At 38.6% G+C, this 14,963-nt stretch overlaps 1 protein-coding gene across 5 annotated transcripts in view; it reads right to left on the reverse strand.

Annotated features, from left to right (window-relative positions):
• Positions 1–13,439, reverse strand: part of kdm6a (lysine (K)-specific demethylase 6A) — a 243,113-nt gene extending 229,674 nt beyond the window's left edge. Inside the window, exons 1-2 of one of the 5 annotated variants that reach the window (XR_015758897.1) lie at positions 13,045–13,423; positions 12,872–12,935 (exon numbers count right to left, since the gene is read on the reverse strand). Coding sequence is in view for 4 of the 5 variants with exons in the window: in XM_043700863.2 (XP_043556798.1) it covers positions 12,872–12,935; positions 13,045–13,172 (192 nt within the window). In the remaining variant the exon portion in view is untranslated. Of the gene's footprint in view, positions 1–12,871; positions 12,936–13,044 lie in introns of all 5 variants that reach the window. The other 4 variants (XM_043700863.2, XM_043700864.2, XM_087992814.1 and 1 more) reach the window with 4 other exon arrangements.
• Positions 13,440–14,963: the final 1,524 nt, after the last annotated feature.

Consider the following 14,963-nt stretch of genomic DNA (forward strand, 5'->3'; position numbering starts at 1 on the left):
ACTGCAATGTACTGAGTTCCCAAAACTAACCTCCTGATCTTGCTACAGGTCAAGTTTCATTTATGCTTCCTTCACTTCTGAACAGTATAAATATCTGACTAGACAATGCATTTTTACTTATAAAATGACTTACTCCAGATTTGTAACATTGAATTACAGCCCTAAAGCAAGTCTTACTTATATTCATTTAATCTTGTATAGAAACTCATATTTAATAAATCAAAAAGTTTTGAAGACTTTGATCAGATCATCCCTTAATGTTCTCAATTCTAATTGCTGTAATCTCCCGAGTCCAGTCATCTCATACGTTCTCTTCAGTCTCTATTTTTCTCGTCTTGTTTCAGCTTCCTGCATTTGATCCGAACCTTGACTTTAAAAAAATTCACCTTACATGCATCTCTCCTTGATTTATTGGATTCTCCACCTTACTAGGCAACCAAAGTACCTTGCCTATGGCATATTATGTTAAAATATTTTAAGTAAGAAACTGTACAATGAGCACAGAAATTTGCAGATCCACTGAATGTTATATAAACAAACAATCATTGTGGAACAACATACATGATACAAAAAGTGAGAATCAGTTGAGGCTATAGACTTACCTTGTGGCTTCGAACAAATAAAGGAGAGAAAGCAATTCTAAAATTAAATGCACGAATGTTAATTATCAAATGTCTGATTTACAGAAGGCAATACATTTAACAATAGAACTGTTAGGCATTACATGATGAGATTCTTTGTGACATTCCTAACAGATGTTTTCAAACTAATTTCTGAAATGATGCCTGTCGCAATACTGCTGCAGAGTAAAAGCTAGTGTGGTCGTTTAAACAAGGGCTCCAGTTCGAAACCAGGCAGAAACATTATATAGAGTCTTGTGTCATATTGGTGGTGCCCATACTTCTAGGCCAGAAAATTCAGGTTCAAGTTCTACCTGCCATGCAGGGTGTTATATCTGAACTCTAATTTAATGGGGGGGGCAGGCTTGGGGTGGAATTACGAAGTTAATTATATATTAACTTGTTAAATGCATATTGTTATGTAATTAATTGTATATTACATATATTGAATAAAGAATCTTAATAATAGGTTTTAATTAGATGAATGAGCACTGCCTAAAACTGTGGTTATTGGGGTTAGGAGCTGTTGCGAGCAGGAGTTGTAACCAGCAACTGTATTAAAACAAAATGTGTAGAGTGTGTAACAATTAGCTCCAGTTATATCCTTCACCAACCAGCATTTGCGCTGTAACATCAGTCATCTCTATCTTTACTTCTACCACCTGCCGCTGAAATCTTCAATAATTGTTTGCTACATCACAACTAAACTTTTAGATCAACTGCCCATCCAGAATCATCCAAAACCATTAACTATGTCCAATCCCACATATGTCCCACTCTCGAAATTTTACTGTCACACCAATTCCTCAGTGTTCAAATTAAAAGAGTCACACTACTGCTTCTGTTCCTCATTGACCCTGCTTGAAGTTGGATCGCCATCCACATAAACTCTATGCCACTGATGTCAACTTTTATGCATTTTCCTATCCTTCAACCATGTACTGTTTGATTGTGGCCCCACATATACTTTTGTCTCAATATATGGGATTCACACTCTAAATCATTCTGCCTCTAAACTAAGATTGTCTGACCAAACTTTTGGTCACCTCTCAAATTCTTTCATTCACAATAATTTTCTTCACAAAGCACTGATGGGAGTCTGTGTTGCAAGCACAATATAAATGCAATTCATATACATGCGCAAGGATTTTCCAATAGAAACAGGAGTCTATAAATTATTCTAGAAGCATTTGTTCCTCCTATCAAATTACATACATACATTTCAATGCTTTAAAGCTTCATAAAGCAGTTCCAAGATGCTAAGTGAAGCAAGGAAAGAGACAGTGAAAAATCAGATCATGATTTTCCAACTCATCTCTAGCTTCAGAGATGATGCCAGAGAATTGCAAACATTGCACCATTGTTTAAAAAGGGAGCAGTTACACGCCTGTCATTCTAACCTCAGCAGTGAGCAAATCATTGGAAAACATTGTGTAACAGTTTAAATCATTTAGAGAGGTACAGAAAAGCTAGCCTAGATTCCTCAAGGAAACGTTGCGTCTGAACAAGAGCTGGAAGATGGGATTAAACTGTATACAGAGGAACCTTGATTATCTGAACGAGTTGGGCGGGCACTATTTTGTTTGGTTAATTGACTTCCTTTGGGGCTCGGAGTTTTCTGTGAGGTCTGCTCCCCATTCAGGAGACTAGGCAGCAGCACACTGCATGCGAGCCCCCGTCCCCACCCCGATTGCCCCCTGCCCCCCCACCAGGCAGCCGGACTGTACACCAACAGTTAAGACTGTTGGTGCTGCCTTTGTGGAATGAGTCTCCAAATAGCGCACGCGCACACAATGTTTTACTGCAACTTTTTGACAGGTTCCACCTCTGCCCTGTACAGGACAATGTTGGAGAGATTATCTGGGAAAGGGGTGTTTAGGGTACACGCCGGTGTAGAATTCCAGGGAAAGTGTGGAAAAAAAAAAGGGAGGGCGGTCATTTGGAGATGGTGCATGGACTGTCCAGGACTGCTCTCAGCAGCATTTCAGTATAAATTAATCAAACCTGAAACTCAAACAAACTGTACTCCATCTACGGCACAGCATAAAACTTTTGGTTAGTAAAGATATCTTGAAAATTAGAATCAAGTAATTATAATTTAAGTGAAGTCACTAATAGATTTAATATGCCTGAATTGCCCTCACGAATTTTCTTCCAAGCCTCTTGCAGATTGAAAATTCACTGTTGCTAACAAGCCTCCTGAATATCACTCAAGCAGCTATTCACATGAGGAGTAAAAGGCCAAATGTATCAAGAATAGAACCTAAATATGAAGGCCCAGCCAAACAACTGCCTCACCTCGCACAACCACGAAAGAATGAATGCAACAGTTTGCAATCAAGAGCAGGGAATCTTCGCTGCTTTTTCTCCAACCTATGCTAGAACCAATAAGTTCACATGCAGTTCCTCGACTGACACTCCAATCAAAATTACCACAAGTCAACTTCATGTTTTGTGACAGAAAGTCACAATATGCAGCTGTCCAAGTATAGTGCATTGGACACCACCCTGACTTCAGAAGAAGGGTTACACCTGAAACACAACTTCTCCACATCCTGATGTTGCCTGGTTTGCTGTGTTTTTTCCAGCCTCCTGCTTGTCTAACACAAATCATATAGCATGATCACAGTTTGTAGATTCGCGCTATGAATTTCTTAGTTTATTGTGGGATTGTGCAGAGTATATTAGAATAGGAAAGTCCAATCCCAAATCAATGAATAATGCATCGATTAAAATGGAATCCACTATCAATGTCACGACCGGGAATTAGACTGGCAACAATATTTGATCACTCATGCTGTTCTTGTTAATCAGAAAGAGTAGCTGGAGGGGCAGGAAATCAATAAAGGGCAAGAGAAATAGATTCAGTGATTGTCCCCTGTTCTAACAATAAACATTTTAGATTGAGGGTCACTAACAAACCAGACATCTGCTTTGAACCTCTGCTACTGGAGACTCACACAATAGGTTACGTACATCCAGAAATCACTGCCATGTTGAGCCCAATCCTATCTGATTTCCCATATGTGCACACAATATTTGTGACCAAGCACTCACTCTAACCATATTCACTGAAAATGGCTTTCAGAACAATTTCAAGTTTGGTACTATCTGCCATATTGGTCTTCTGGTGAAAATTGAGAATTAGGCTAAAAATAAAATGTGCCACTACCTTGGTTGAATTACTACTGAAGAGCAATATTTTAAGAGTACATATGGCTAGCCATACATACTATATAAAAACTCTAGCACTCCTTTTTGGCTTATGCACGAATGCCCCCCACCAAGGGCTAAAATTCAACAGTGATGACAGTTTTTATCAATCAAGTCAGTGATTTACCCTCCCTGGAAAATGCACTACTACTTTAGTCAATACTCCATTTGAATAGATTGTACTCGACATAACCAAGATCACAGCCTCCATTTTGCATATGTATAATGTTATTCATGAACTCACTAGCAGCCCAAGTGGTAAAGATTTGTTGCAATGGTCAACCTGTTTACTTGGTTCAAAAATCATCAACAAAAACAGCTATGCAAGTCAAAATCTTAAATCAAACTGACTAATTCTGACAAATGTCTATCTTCCACTCATCTCACAATTATGTTCACAATTCACTGCAAGTATTTAGCAAAGCATGTTTACAATGTAGCTGTTCTACATCTTGGTATTTACTTATGGTTACAGCAATAGTGAATAATGTCTGTGACAATTATAGTGTCCATTCTCTAATAGAGATAAGACTTCAGACTTTAAGATTTGGATGTTTTCTCACCTTTTGTTTTTTATTTTAAAAACAGCTCTGGCTTTGTAACCAAGGTGGGACCAGAGAATAGTAATTTTGTACATCTTTCACTGTATTAATGTATCCCTATACATGAGTATGCATCAAAATTAATTCTATATCACAAGTAGTCCTGTTTTTTTTTAAAAAGACACCCAATGTCATCAACATTCCAGTGTTCTTTTGATAGTAGGTGCTCCTCCAAAATCATAAATCTTTAATTAAACAAACCAAGGATTTACCTGAACACAAAGTAGTCGCACACTTCACATAACTATTTTCAAGTCAAATTTTCATTTATGGGGCCATTGTGACATAAATCACATCCCACATCTTTGACACATCTGTTGGGGAAACTATCAACACTCAGAACAGTGGTAACAACAATGGTCTATGATGGCTGTAGTTATTTGCTCAGTCCGCATACGCTAAGCAAATTGATAGCATTACTATTAAAGGAGACAACACAAAAGCATTCTGACATTGGACTTGTAAGAGGTTTGAGGTTTTAAGATGCAATAACAATAAACAGCAAAGAGCAGAACTGATGTACATCATTTTGAGCATTTCTGACCTACATAGATTAGGCTCATAAACTGCCCATGGAAATTGAGCAAAAACCAAATACTGCCCAGTGTGTTAGACCTAGACTGGGATTTTCAATCAGGGGTTCCACAAGATATCCCATCACTGGCCTCCTCCACAGCTCTTTCTATCGACCCATCTCTGGACTGGCTCAACTCCTAACTTACATAATGAATATCACTTAACAGGCATGCAACCCACCAACCAAATCACCTCTCTCACGAACCATGAAGTGAACTTGAAAATTGATACTCAACTACCAAGAATAATGTTTCACGGTTCAGATTCAATAATATTTACTATCATTGTCTCGGTGCTGCTCCTCCACCTCATGCTTGTGGACGAGGTCAACTAATGTTTCTGTCAGAAATATTGGCACATTGCAACACGTTTCAATAAATGCAGAACTCTGGATATTGAAACTACAATGCAACAAACAAAGCTTAGCCAAATAAAGTACCCACATGGGAATTATAAAAGGTTCCCAATCAGAAGTGGAAGTGGCAGGGCAGAAAGAGAACCCAGAGGGAGGAAGGAAAGCAGGTGGTGGGAAGCGCCTGCAGAATTGGACTCTCTCAAAAAGTGAGTCCGGTAAAACCTGCAGCCAAGAAACAAATTGGAAAAGTCACAAAAATAATATTTAAAGTAATGGAAGGGGTAAATTAGGGCCCGTACTACATTTTAGAACTTATTTACAATGTTTCTGAGAATATTTTTCCAGGTTAGATCCCCTTCCTTCATGAGAAAATAAGATTGTAGACCATGACCGAGGGGGACTATAGCAGTGGATAATAAAATGACAAAATTATCAAGATTTGGGGCCAGCATCAAGCTAGAGCACTTTATATTTTGTTTACGGCATATGGCATATCACTGGTCAACATTTAATATCCATCCTTAACTGTACCCAAGAAGGAAATGGCAGGCCACCTGCCTGAACCAGGGCATTCCATGGTACGCAAGTACACCCAACGTCACTAGGGAGTTTGAGTCCCCAGTAACATAGTTCCAAGTCACGATGGTATGTAACTTGGAAGGAAACTTGCAGATGATGACATTTGCATATATATGCTGCCTTTGTGCTTCTGGGTGGCGAAGATCATTTGGAAGATGGGATCAAGTGGGTTGCTGAAGGGCATCTTCTGGATGGCACACATTGCTGCCACTGTCTGTCAGTGGGTCACCTGGACAGGAAGCAGAACCAGAAAACTCAGAAGCATGACCTGAATCAGGAAGAGAGCACTGAGGGAAAGATCCTGCAAAAGACCAAGTACTGAACAGGATAACAGGTCTTAGCATCACTGCTGGGACTCAGCAAGGATTTCAATCAGGTACAAATTCAAAAGCAGCTTAAAATAGCGACAAGTACTGCACACACTGGGCACTACACATTAGAAAATGAGCACACTACAACCAAAATTCAGGATCATGACAAATGATTCTTCAATCAAATCATAAACATTTATCCCATTCTAGAACCAGGGCCAAACCATTTATGCAACCTTTTCAGATTTGTGATCACACTTATCTATCTTTCCATGGTCTACAGCAGCATCATGCCATTTGCCACCAAATTTGCAAAAGATACACAAAAAAATTTTAAAAACAAGTAACTTTTAATAATTATTTGCCGTGCCCATAAACATATCCAGTCTATTCTCTCCTCACTTCACAAGCAATAAATCCACCTCTAAGGCAATTATTTACTCCAGTATCAATGGGCAGCAATGCCACAGTAAACCAACACTTAACATGTCAGATCTCCAAAATGAAGATCGTGTGCACAACCTAAGATTCCTCAAATGTCCCAGTTCAATTACAGAGTAACATAACTCTCGCTTTTGGCTTATATCAAGTCAATATACAACTATCAACCAAAATGGCGTACAGAGAAAGTAATCTAAATCAATTTTAAGAACAAAAGTATATGTTCCAGAATCAGGTATTACCCAACAAATGGAATCAGTAAAATACAGACAGGGATCTTTGAAAACAGCTGATTTTCAACTTCTTAATGCAGCTCACAACTTTGGCTCGATTTCAAATGTCTTCTCTGCTCCTCTACAACGTAACTTCAGAAAATCTAACACCTAAACAACTCTTATTTTTTTCCAACTTCTTAAGAAGAAAGTTGAATAAGAAAGAGCAAGGGTGAGAATTAAAATTCAAAAAGACTAAAATTTGAAGGAGAAGTATCTGAAGAAAAGGAGAAAGGAAAAGTTTAGAACAGCTATCCATTCCATACAGCATGAAAGGGGAAAATGACCTGACATGCCCCTGCAATGAGGCTGTGGGATTTCTTTACATCTTCTATTAATAAATCCTTCTGAAAAAATAAAAAAAAAAATCAGGTCTGACGGTTTATGCTATCTCAAAAATCAACATATAAACCACGATACAAAGAATGTACCTTTATAATCTCTCAAATCAGAATTCTGGAATTTAGAAACATCAGTTGTCCAGAGTACGTATGCAACTCCCATTATAGATCACTTGTATACTGTGAAGTTAATATTATGGCCTAAATAGTTCTTCATGAAGTCCCAAAGCATTTCCAGGCACTATATTAAATAATCTTTGTCAAGTACAACTATACATCTGATGTATTGAAAGTAATGCAGATAAAGGCAAGTTTCAATTAAGTCTTATTTTTGGAGGATAGTATCAGACATAACCATCTCCCACCAAATAGCACATGCACATGGTAACTGGATCTACTTCTTACCTTCGCACACATTCACCGTATTCAGAACTCACATAAATGCATTCCCTAATGTTAAAGAGTTACTTTGCAATCAAAAAATGAGATTTTAAATTATCAAAATACTGTTTTGTTCCCTAATTTTGTCATTCTTCGGTCACCAACACACATTTGTGTTACTCAGGGTTAGACATTCATCTACAAAAGCCCTAGTCCCAAACCTGGCTGAGCTGCTGCAAAGCGTTTTCTAGAAGATAACACACTACTACTGACATTGCAAAGAAAATTGATCAAGTTGGTGAACAGATTGCCAAATCGAGCAGTTGCTTTGTCCTGGATGATGTAAAGATTTCCAATTGCTCTGGGAACTGCACGCACATCCAAACAGATAATTCTTCATAATATCCCATCAGATTCCTAACTAACACCTTGTAAATGGTAGACAGGCAGTTGGCAGACATGTGGTGCAGACTAGTTGTAGAATTTCTAGTCTCTCACCTCTCATCTACTGTATTTAGATGATTGGTCAAGGACTACCACTGGGATGTTCTAACAAAGGATTTAGTGTTATTCAATGTTAAGTGGACATGGTCAGATTCGCCCTTGTTGGAAATGGGTATTCCCTTGACTATGGACTGCAGCATTTCAAGACGACAGCTCATCAACTTCAAGGCCGACTAGGGGCGGGCAATAAATGCTGGTCAGCCTATGTCCCACAAGTGAATACAAAAAAACTTGGGTGACGAATGTTATTTGCCACAATCAGCCCAAATCTAAAATGTTGTTCAGTACTTGCTGCATACATGCACATGCTGCCTCAACACAGAGGGAACCTCGATTATCTGAACAACACAGCAGGGAGTACTTTGTTCGGATAATCGAATGCCGGATAACACTGTGTGGCCAAGCGTTGGGAACTTGCGAATTTGTTCAGATAGTCGAGGTTCCTCTGTATGTGGGGCGGCATAAATGGCGAACATTAAGCAATCATCAGTGAATGTCACCATTTCTGACTTTAAATGGTGGAGGAAACACTGACGAAGGTACTAAAGATGCTTGAGCCTGAAACATTCTATGAAAGTACTGAGCGGTGATCATCTGAGAGTGAAACAACCACACTCATCTTTCTTTACACTGGGTATAATTCCAACCAGCTACGTCCTTTAGGTTTGGCCAACTCAGACAACAGTGGTTCTACGAAGGCACATGATGAACATTGAAGTTGGCCAGCAAGTTCATTCTGAGTCCCCACTACCAGCTTTCTTGCCAGCTGGTAGTGGGGGCTTCAGAGTCTAGTGCACAGCAGCAACATGCGGAACCAGAAGTCAATGCCACAACTGGCGTGCTAACACCAATCCCTGTGCACAGAACTTTGGAGCGGTTGCATTGCCTGGCAGCTGCACAGTTTAGAAAAAAGGTTGGTTCCCACTCTCAGGACTTCTTCCCAACTGGTGTTCACATGGAGATGTATGAATTTAGCAGCAGAGGTGGGGCTGAGTGATAAACAATAGCATTTTTCCTTCCCAATGTTTGATTTGATGCCATTAGATATGAAATCTGGAGTTAATGATATATCCTTCCCTGGGCTGATCCCTCCCAACTGTACACCAGTGTCCCACCAACTCAGGTGATAGGGGATGCTGGTGTCTGAGACATTGTCTGTAAGGTCTGATTCAGCAAATAAGACATCAGGTCATGGCTCTCCCAGTTTTGGCACAGGCCCTCCACTGTGAGCAAGGAGAACTTCTCCACATCGACAAGATTGGGTTTGCCCTTGTTGCGCCTGTGTAAAGATTGAGTGGTCTGATTAGTTAAGATTCTTTTCTTGTGCTGAGCTTTGGTGGAGCACGACAGCAGGCCCAAGACTGAAATTTAATCAATTGAGCACATAAATTTAGTTGATTCGTTAAAACTGGAATCAGTAATAATAACTATGAACTAAGCATGGACACAAAACTAGTTAGTGTTTTTTTTAAGATCAACCTGTTCAGGGATATTATGACATACCTCGAGAGCAGGTGGACTTGAACTCAGGCCTCCTAGCTCAGAGGTAGAGACTACCACAACACCACAAAAGAATTTTAAAGACCCAAAACTAGCTGTGCAAGAGTGGTATTTTATTTTTAGGTTTGATTAAGAAATAAATACTAATGGTCAAATCATTACCATGGGTCTTTTGTCTCAGCTTACTATTCAAAAGACCCCTACAACTAAACAACCAACAGTTTAGATTTCCATGCTCCAGTCACTGAACTAGAAATTAACCCACAAACTTCTAATCTAAAAGACAAGAGCATGATCATCTAAGTCTTGTTAGCCACTTGCAGAATTTCAAATCAGGATTATTAGTTAAAGAAATTATAAATTAAACTAGACGCTTTTGTATTGAGTTATGAGGGTTTCCTTCCAAATAAAAACACATACTACATAGAAAAAGTTTCCATTCATCTCTATTAAAATGACTGGATTTCATTCTTCAGTTGCTTCTGTTGAATACTCACTAAGCCCTTGGACAAATGCAAATAGAATAGGAATCTTTTCAGAAATACACGCACATAGAAATATTCCAAGAGATACTTAAATGAAGCAAAGATAGGAATATGCAAAAGAATTGCTTGGAGTAAACACTAAATATTCTAAAGCTATCAGTATGATACTGTACATTGAGGAATTTTTACAAGCACTGGAAATATTTACAAAATTAAAATACAAAGTATGTATGGTAATACCAGATATTTTTCAGAAATCTGTGTAATTGCTCTGCAAAATTAAAAATGATAACTTTAAAATCTCTTATGAGTATACACATGGTTTGAATCAAACTTATGGGCATATTGCAATATTTTAAAGAGCTCTACTCAACAGTGACATATAATAAAGTTAGTTAGTTACAAGAGGCTACTTACAAAGATTAGAATTACACATTGATCATTAAGTTCCAAATATTGGACAATTCATTAATGATGGATGACTACCTGGAGAAGTCCATTTTGGAAATCACTAAACAGCAGTTTATTAATTGCAATAAATTTATTTTGAACATGAAGCTAGGTTTATTATGTAAAACTTCCAACAATGTTTTTTATTAAAATAATTATTCCTCACAGCTACTGTTAAGACATGGACTCTCATCAGGGAGAGAAATTCCAAGGAATCATTTTGACACCATTCCTCAAATGCAAGTCTGAGCAACTATTTTGTTTTAACTCATCCATGAGGCTTAGGTGTAACTATCAAAGCTAGCATTTACTGCTTATTCCTAAATTCTCAAGAAAGTCATGGTAAATTATCTTGAATTACTGCAATTAATCAATGTAAGGAAGATACTTCTACAATTTTGACAAGACTTTCAGAACATTAACTCGGTGACAAAAGAAGGAACAGCAGAATGTTTCCAAGTCAGGTGGCACATGATTTGAAGGGGAGCATCTTTGCCAACTGCATAACTAGCATTACAGTTACAGCTTCTATCCATTCCTCAACTGATATCTAAAAAGAACACACTTTCAAGTGGAGTCACTGGACGGTTTGGATTTAGGACTACTTTTATCATTCATTAAAAGATATGCATAACACCCCTAATACCACCTCAACTATGATGATCAATATGTTTAGTACAAATTCAAGATCAAAATTAGAGCATTATTTGGGACTACACAAACAGTCACTACTGTTTTCCAATTCAGAACACAAAACTAGGGGAATTCTGTATCCCAACACACCGGAAGATCTTTAACTTCTTGAAAACAAACCAGACAATAGTAGGTGCAATATAATGAACCAAAAAAAACTACCAAACAGAATTTGTTTTCAAAGTCAAATACTTTCAACTAGACCTTAAATGGTGTCCAATCTACAAACCTGCCAACTTTGACTTACAGCTATCATTAGCAAGTAACTGTTGTTTAGATTAACAGTAACTGTGTTGAATAATTAAAATTATCTAAAAGCTACGAATTATATTATACCACGTTGCAGTTAAAAATGGCACTCAAAAGCTCAATCTCGAGTGTGAAAAACCAGTCACAACTTTTTAAATAAGTATATAATAAATGACTAACGTCTAAGTAAAATCAAGACATTACAAAAACGTAATCGATTAACGAGAGTTTCTGTAAAATTTGAATTAATGGAAGCCATTACAACTCGACAGTAGCACGTTGGACAGTATTACAACTCTTACGTAAACTCGGGTTTATTTCGACCACCCGATTAAAAACACGGACACGGAATTCGAAACGGGAAGAACATTTCAAGTATGCAATTAAAAACTGGAGAGACTAGACATGTTAATGTTGAATACCTTTGCTAAGATTCGCTACGTACATAAAAAACTAACCGATAAGTTAATTTTGAAGACATGTATCCTACAGTATAGATCATCAGACTTCTGCAAATATCCATTCATAGATACACAAAGTTTTTCTGAAATACAGTATGTCCCCGTCATCACAGCAATTGAAACAGATAAGTGTGTATATGACTTAAAAGATGTATGTTTACTGCAATGTCACAAATTCTGGATATACAAGCCATAAATGTTTCAAATTTAACTGCTTGATGCTACAGGTTGAGCGAAATCACTGTGTATTTTTCTTAAAAACGCATAATCAACCCCGTCAGCAAGCCTTTATTCTGGACTTCATTTCCTTCACATTGCACAGTGCTGATTACAGATCTGTTACTGACTAAATTGGCCCGAATTTCTTTTTTTTTCGTTGCCTTCTACCAGTCACTCACTGTTTTTTCTCTATCCTCCCTATCCCGCCATCTTGGAGAGAAGCAGCCATTTTTAACGCGGAGCGAAACTTCAACCCATACACAACACAAAACCCACAGTACAGAGGCTGCAGGCTACTGAGTGAGGCTGGGCACACAGAGGGCAAGCGAAAAATGTAAACCACATACAAAAATGAAAAGACATGTGCTTTACATTTCACGATCAATAATTTACAAGTGTCTCTACTTCTTTGCACCGTTGCTTTTCAAGTTAGTATACACATATTATAGAGAAAAAAAACCTCATTAAGACAAGCCTACCCTACGTGAAGTCGGAACGCTTCCACAAATCTTGCTTTATTGTTAGAGGACAGATAATGTATGACTCCTTCATTACTATAAAAGGTACTAAAATGCATAACAGAACAGACCAAACACACTGATCTTTTTTCAGCTCTTACCTTTATTAACAAGGCCTTCGTTCTGGCGCCATCTTCATGAACCTTCAGAAATCCAAACACTCGGCTGTGCGATAGCGACAGACAGATGACATACGTTAAAATATGTTTTAATTTATGCATAAACACTAAAACTTAATCAAAAAGACAAGACAAAACTTGCAGAATTTTCTAACCTATCGAGAGTTGCAATAGAGTCTTTCTCCTGGGGCGTCAGAGTTGGAAAGTCATCCTCAATTTCACTCGGTTTTCCCGCCGCCATTTTCTTTTCCTCATCACCGAATGATACTCCACAGGATTTCATGGGCTTATAGACAGAGATGAAAAAAAATGTTTGCAATTTATTTTTGCTTTTCTTTATTATTGCCGTGGACTTTTTATTTTTTCACATCCTTCAAGCTCTTGCTTCCTTTCTAACATGCACCTACTGGAGTCCTTCTTTTGGGGGAGATAAAATTAAAACAGCATTGAAATAATATTAGAAAAAAAAGAGAAAAACTTCAAAGCAGAAAGTTGTAATTGTGTCACACCGAATCCACGCCGTAAGCGCACAAACAGCAAACCCACTCCCGACCAATGGACAGCGGCAATCCGCCCCACGTGCCTTTGTGTTGATTTACGTCAGCCCGTGCTGCGGGATCAACGGACGCGTGAATCAGCCCCTTCCGGCTGACGCGAGCAGCCATTGGCCGTCAGACACGAACGCTTCGCCGGCTTTTGAGCGGGCGCCGGCGTTCTCCGCCTTTCCAATGGACAGCCTTAGCTGTCAATCATCCAGACCCCCGAACACGTCAGCAAGGTTCGGGCTCGTCGCCCTATAAAAGGAATGTGCGCTGCGCATAACTTTATTTTTGCTCCATTTTAGGTGGGTGGTGGAAGTTAGGATGTACGGTGTGTGGGTAATTTGGGTGTGTTAGCCAGGTTTTTGTTTTGATTATGGTGGCAGCTGTACCAGAAACGTTTCCCATTTTCTGACAATAACTTAGGAGGCCCCCGAGGTATCAAAGTAATTTGCAGCCGCGAAAAGCGACGCGATCTGATTCCGCCCTTCCCCGCTTTATAAAAGTAAATCAATGGTGTAGTTCGGTGACTTTTCAAAATTTCTACTATTCGCACTTTCAACTGTTTACATTAAACCAACCATGAGAGATGGTGCTGTACAAAATGGGATCCGCCGCAAGGGGAGTCGCCTTGTGGAATTGGAGAATTTCTGATGTTTCTCCTCACCCCACGCCCTCCTTTCGCTCCCAGCCTGTGGAGCACCCGGGAATCGGCAATGTTCACGTAAAACATTGTCTTCCATTCCGAGCTAAAGTTATCCTCTCGCTTGCTATTAAGACCTACATAAACCTGAAAAAAAAACTTCAATTCAGGCAAAGTGAAAAGTCAAACGTACATTTCAAGCTGTAATTTTATGCCGTTTTGCCTTCCTCTTTCGTCCCTAACGTGGGAGGATCGCGATGGATTTGCTGTTTTGTTATTTTCATGGGCCTTAGCCTTATGTTCCATTCTATTCAAGTGCAAATCAATGTAAAAGCAAATTCATGAAAGGCGTTAAACATTTTTGCCATTGTATTTTTAACAATGTTAGGAATTAGTACAGTTTAATTATTGTTTTCTTGCTTTTATTTTGTACCACCTTCATCATGCAAAGCTTAAGCTTCTGGCTTTGAATACTTTACCTCCATAAAGTGCATCTAGATCTTGAACGTTCTGTATTAATTGGTTTAGTTGTTTGTAAAGTATGCTGGTGCTCTAATGAGTCAGTTGGCACAGCCCAAAACAAGCCTCTGTTCTAAAGCTCTCACCACCCTAGCAAAGCTGTACTGTTGCTGGTGGACTGTTTTAGCTGCCATTTTTCAGATAAGTTGTGCAAATACTCTTATTGCCTCGACAATGCATATGGACATTTATGGCCATATTCGGTAGAAGGTATTAAACCTCAGTATTTGAAATTTGATGATATCACTAGTTCATGCCACTAAAATATTCAAGCTTCTGCTGTTTATAGGACTTTGTGCATGTATTGGCAGTTGTTTTTTTTACATTACAATAGTAATTGTAGTTCAAACAACTTTAAAGGTTGGAAGTATTC

The sequence above is a fragment of the Chiloscyllium plagiosum genome, unplaced genomic scaffold, assembly GCF_037043375.1.
Source record: "Chiloscyllium plagiosum isolate Xiang-an unplaced genomic scaffold, Cpla_swu_hap1 HiC_scaffold_12, whole genome shotgun sequence".
NCBI classification, from domain to species: Eukaryota; Metazoa; Chordata; class Chondrichthyes; order Orectolobiformes; family Hemiscylliidae; genus Chiloscyllium; species Chiloscyllium plagiosum.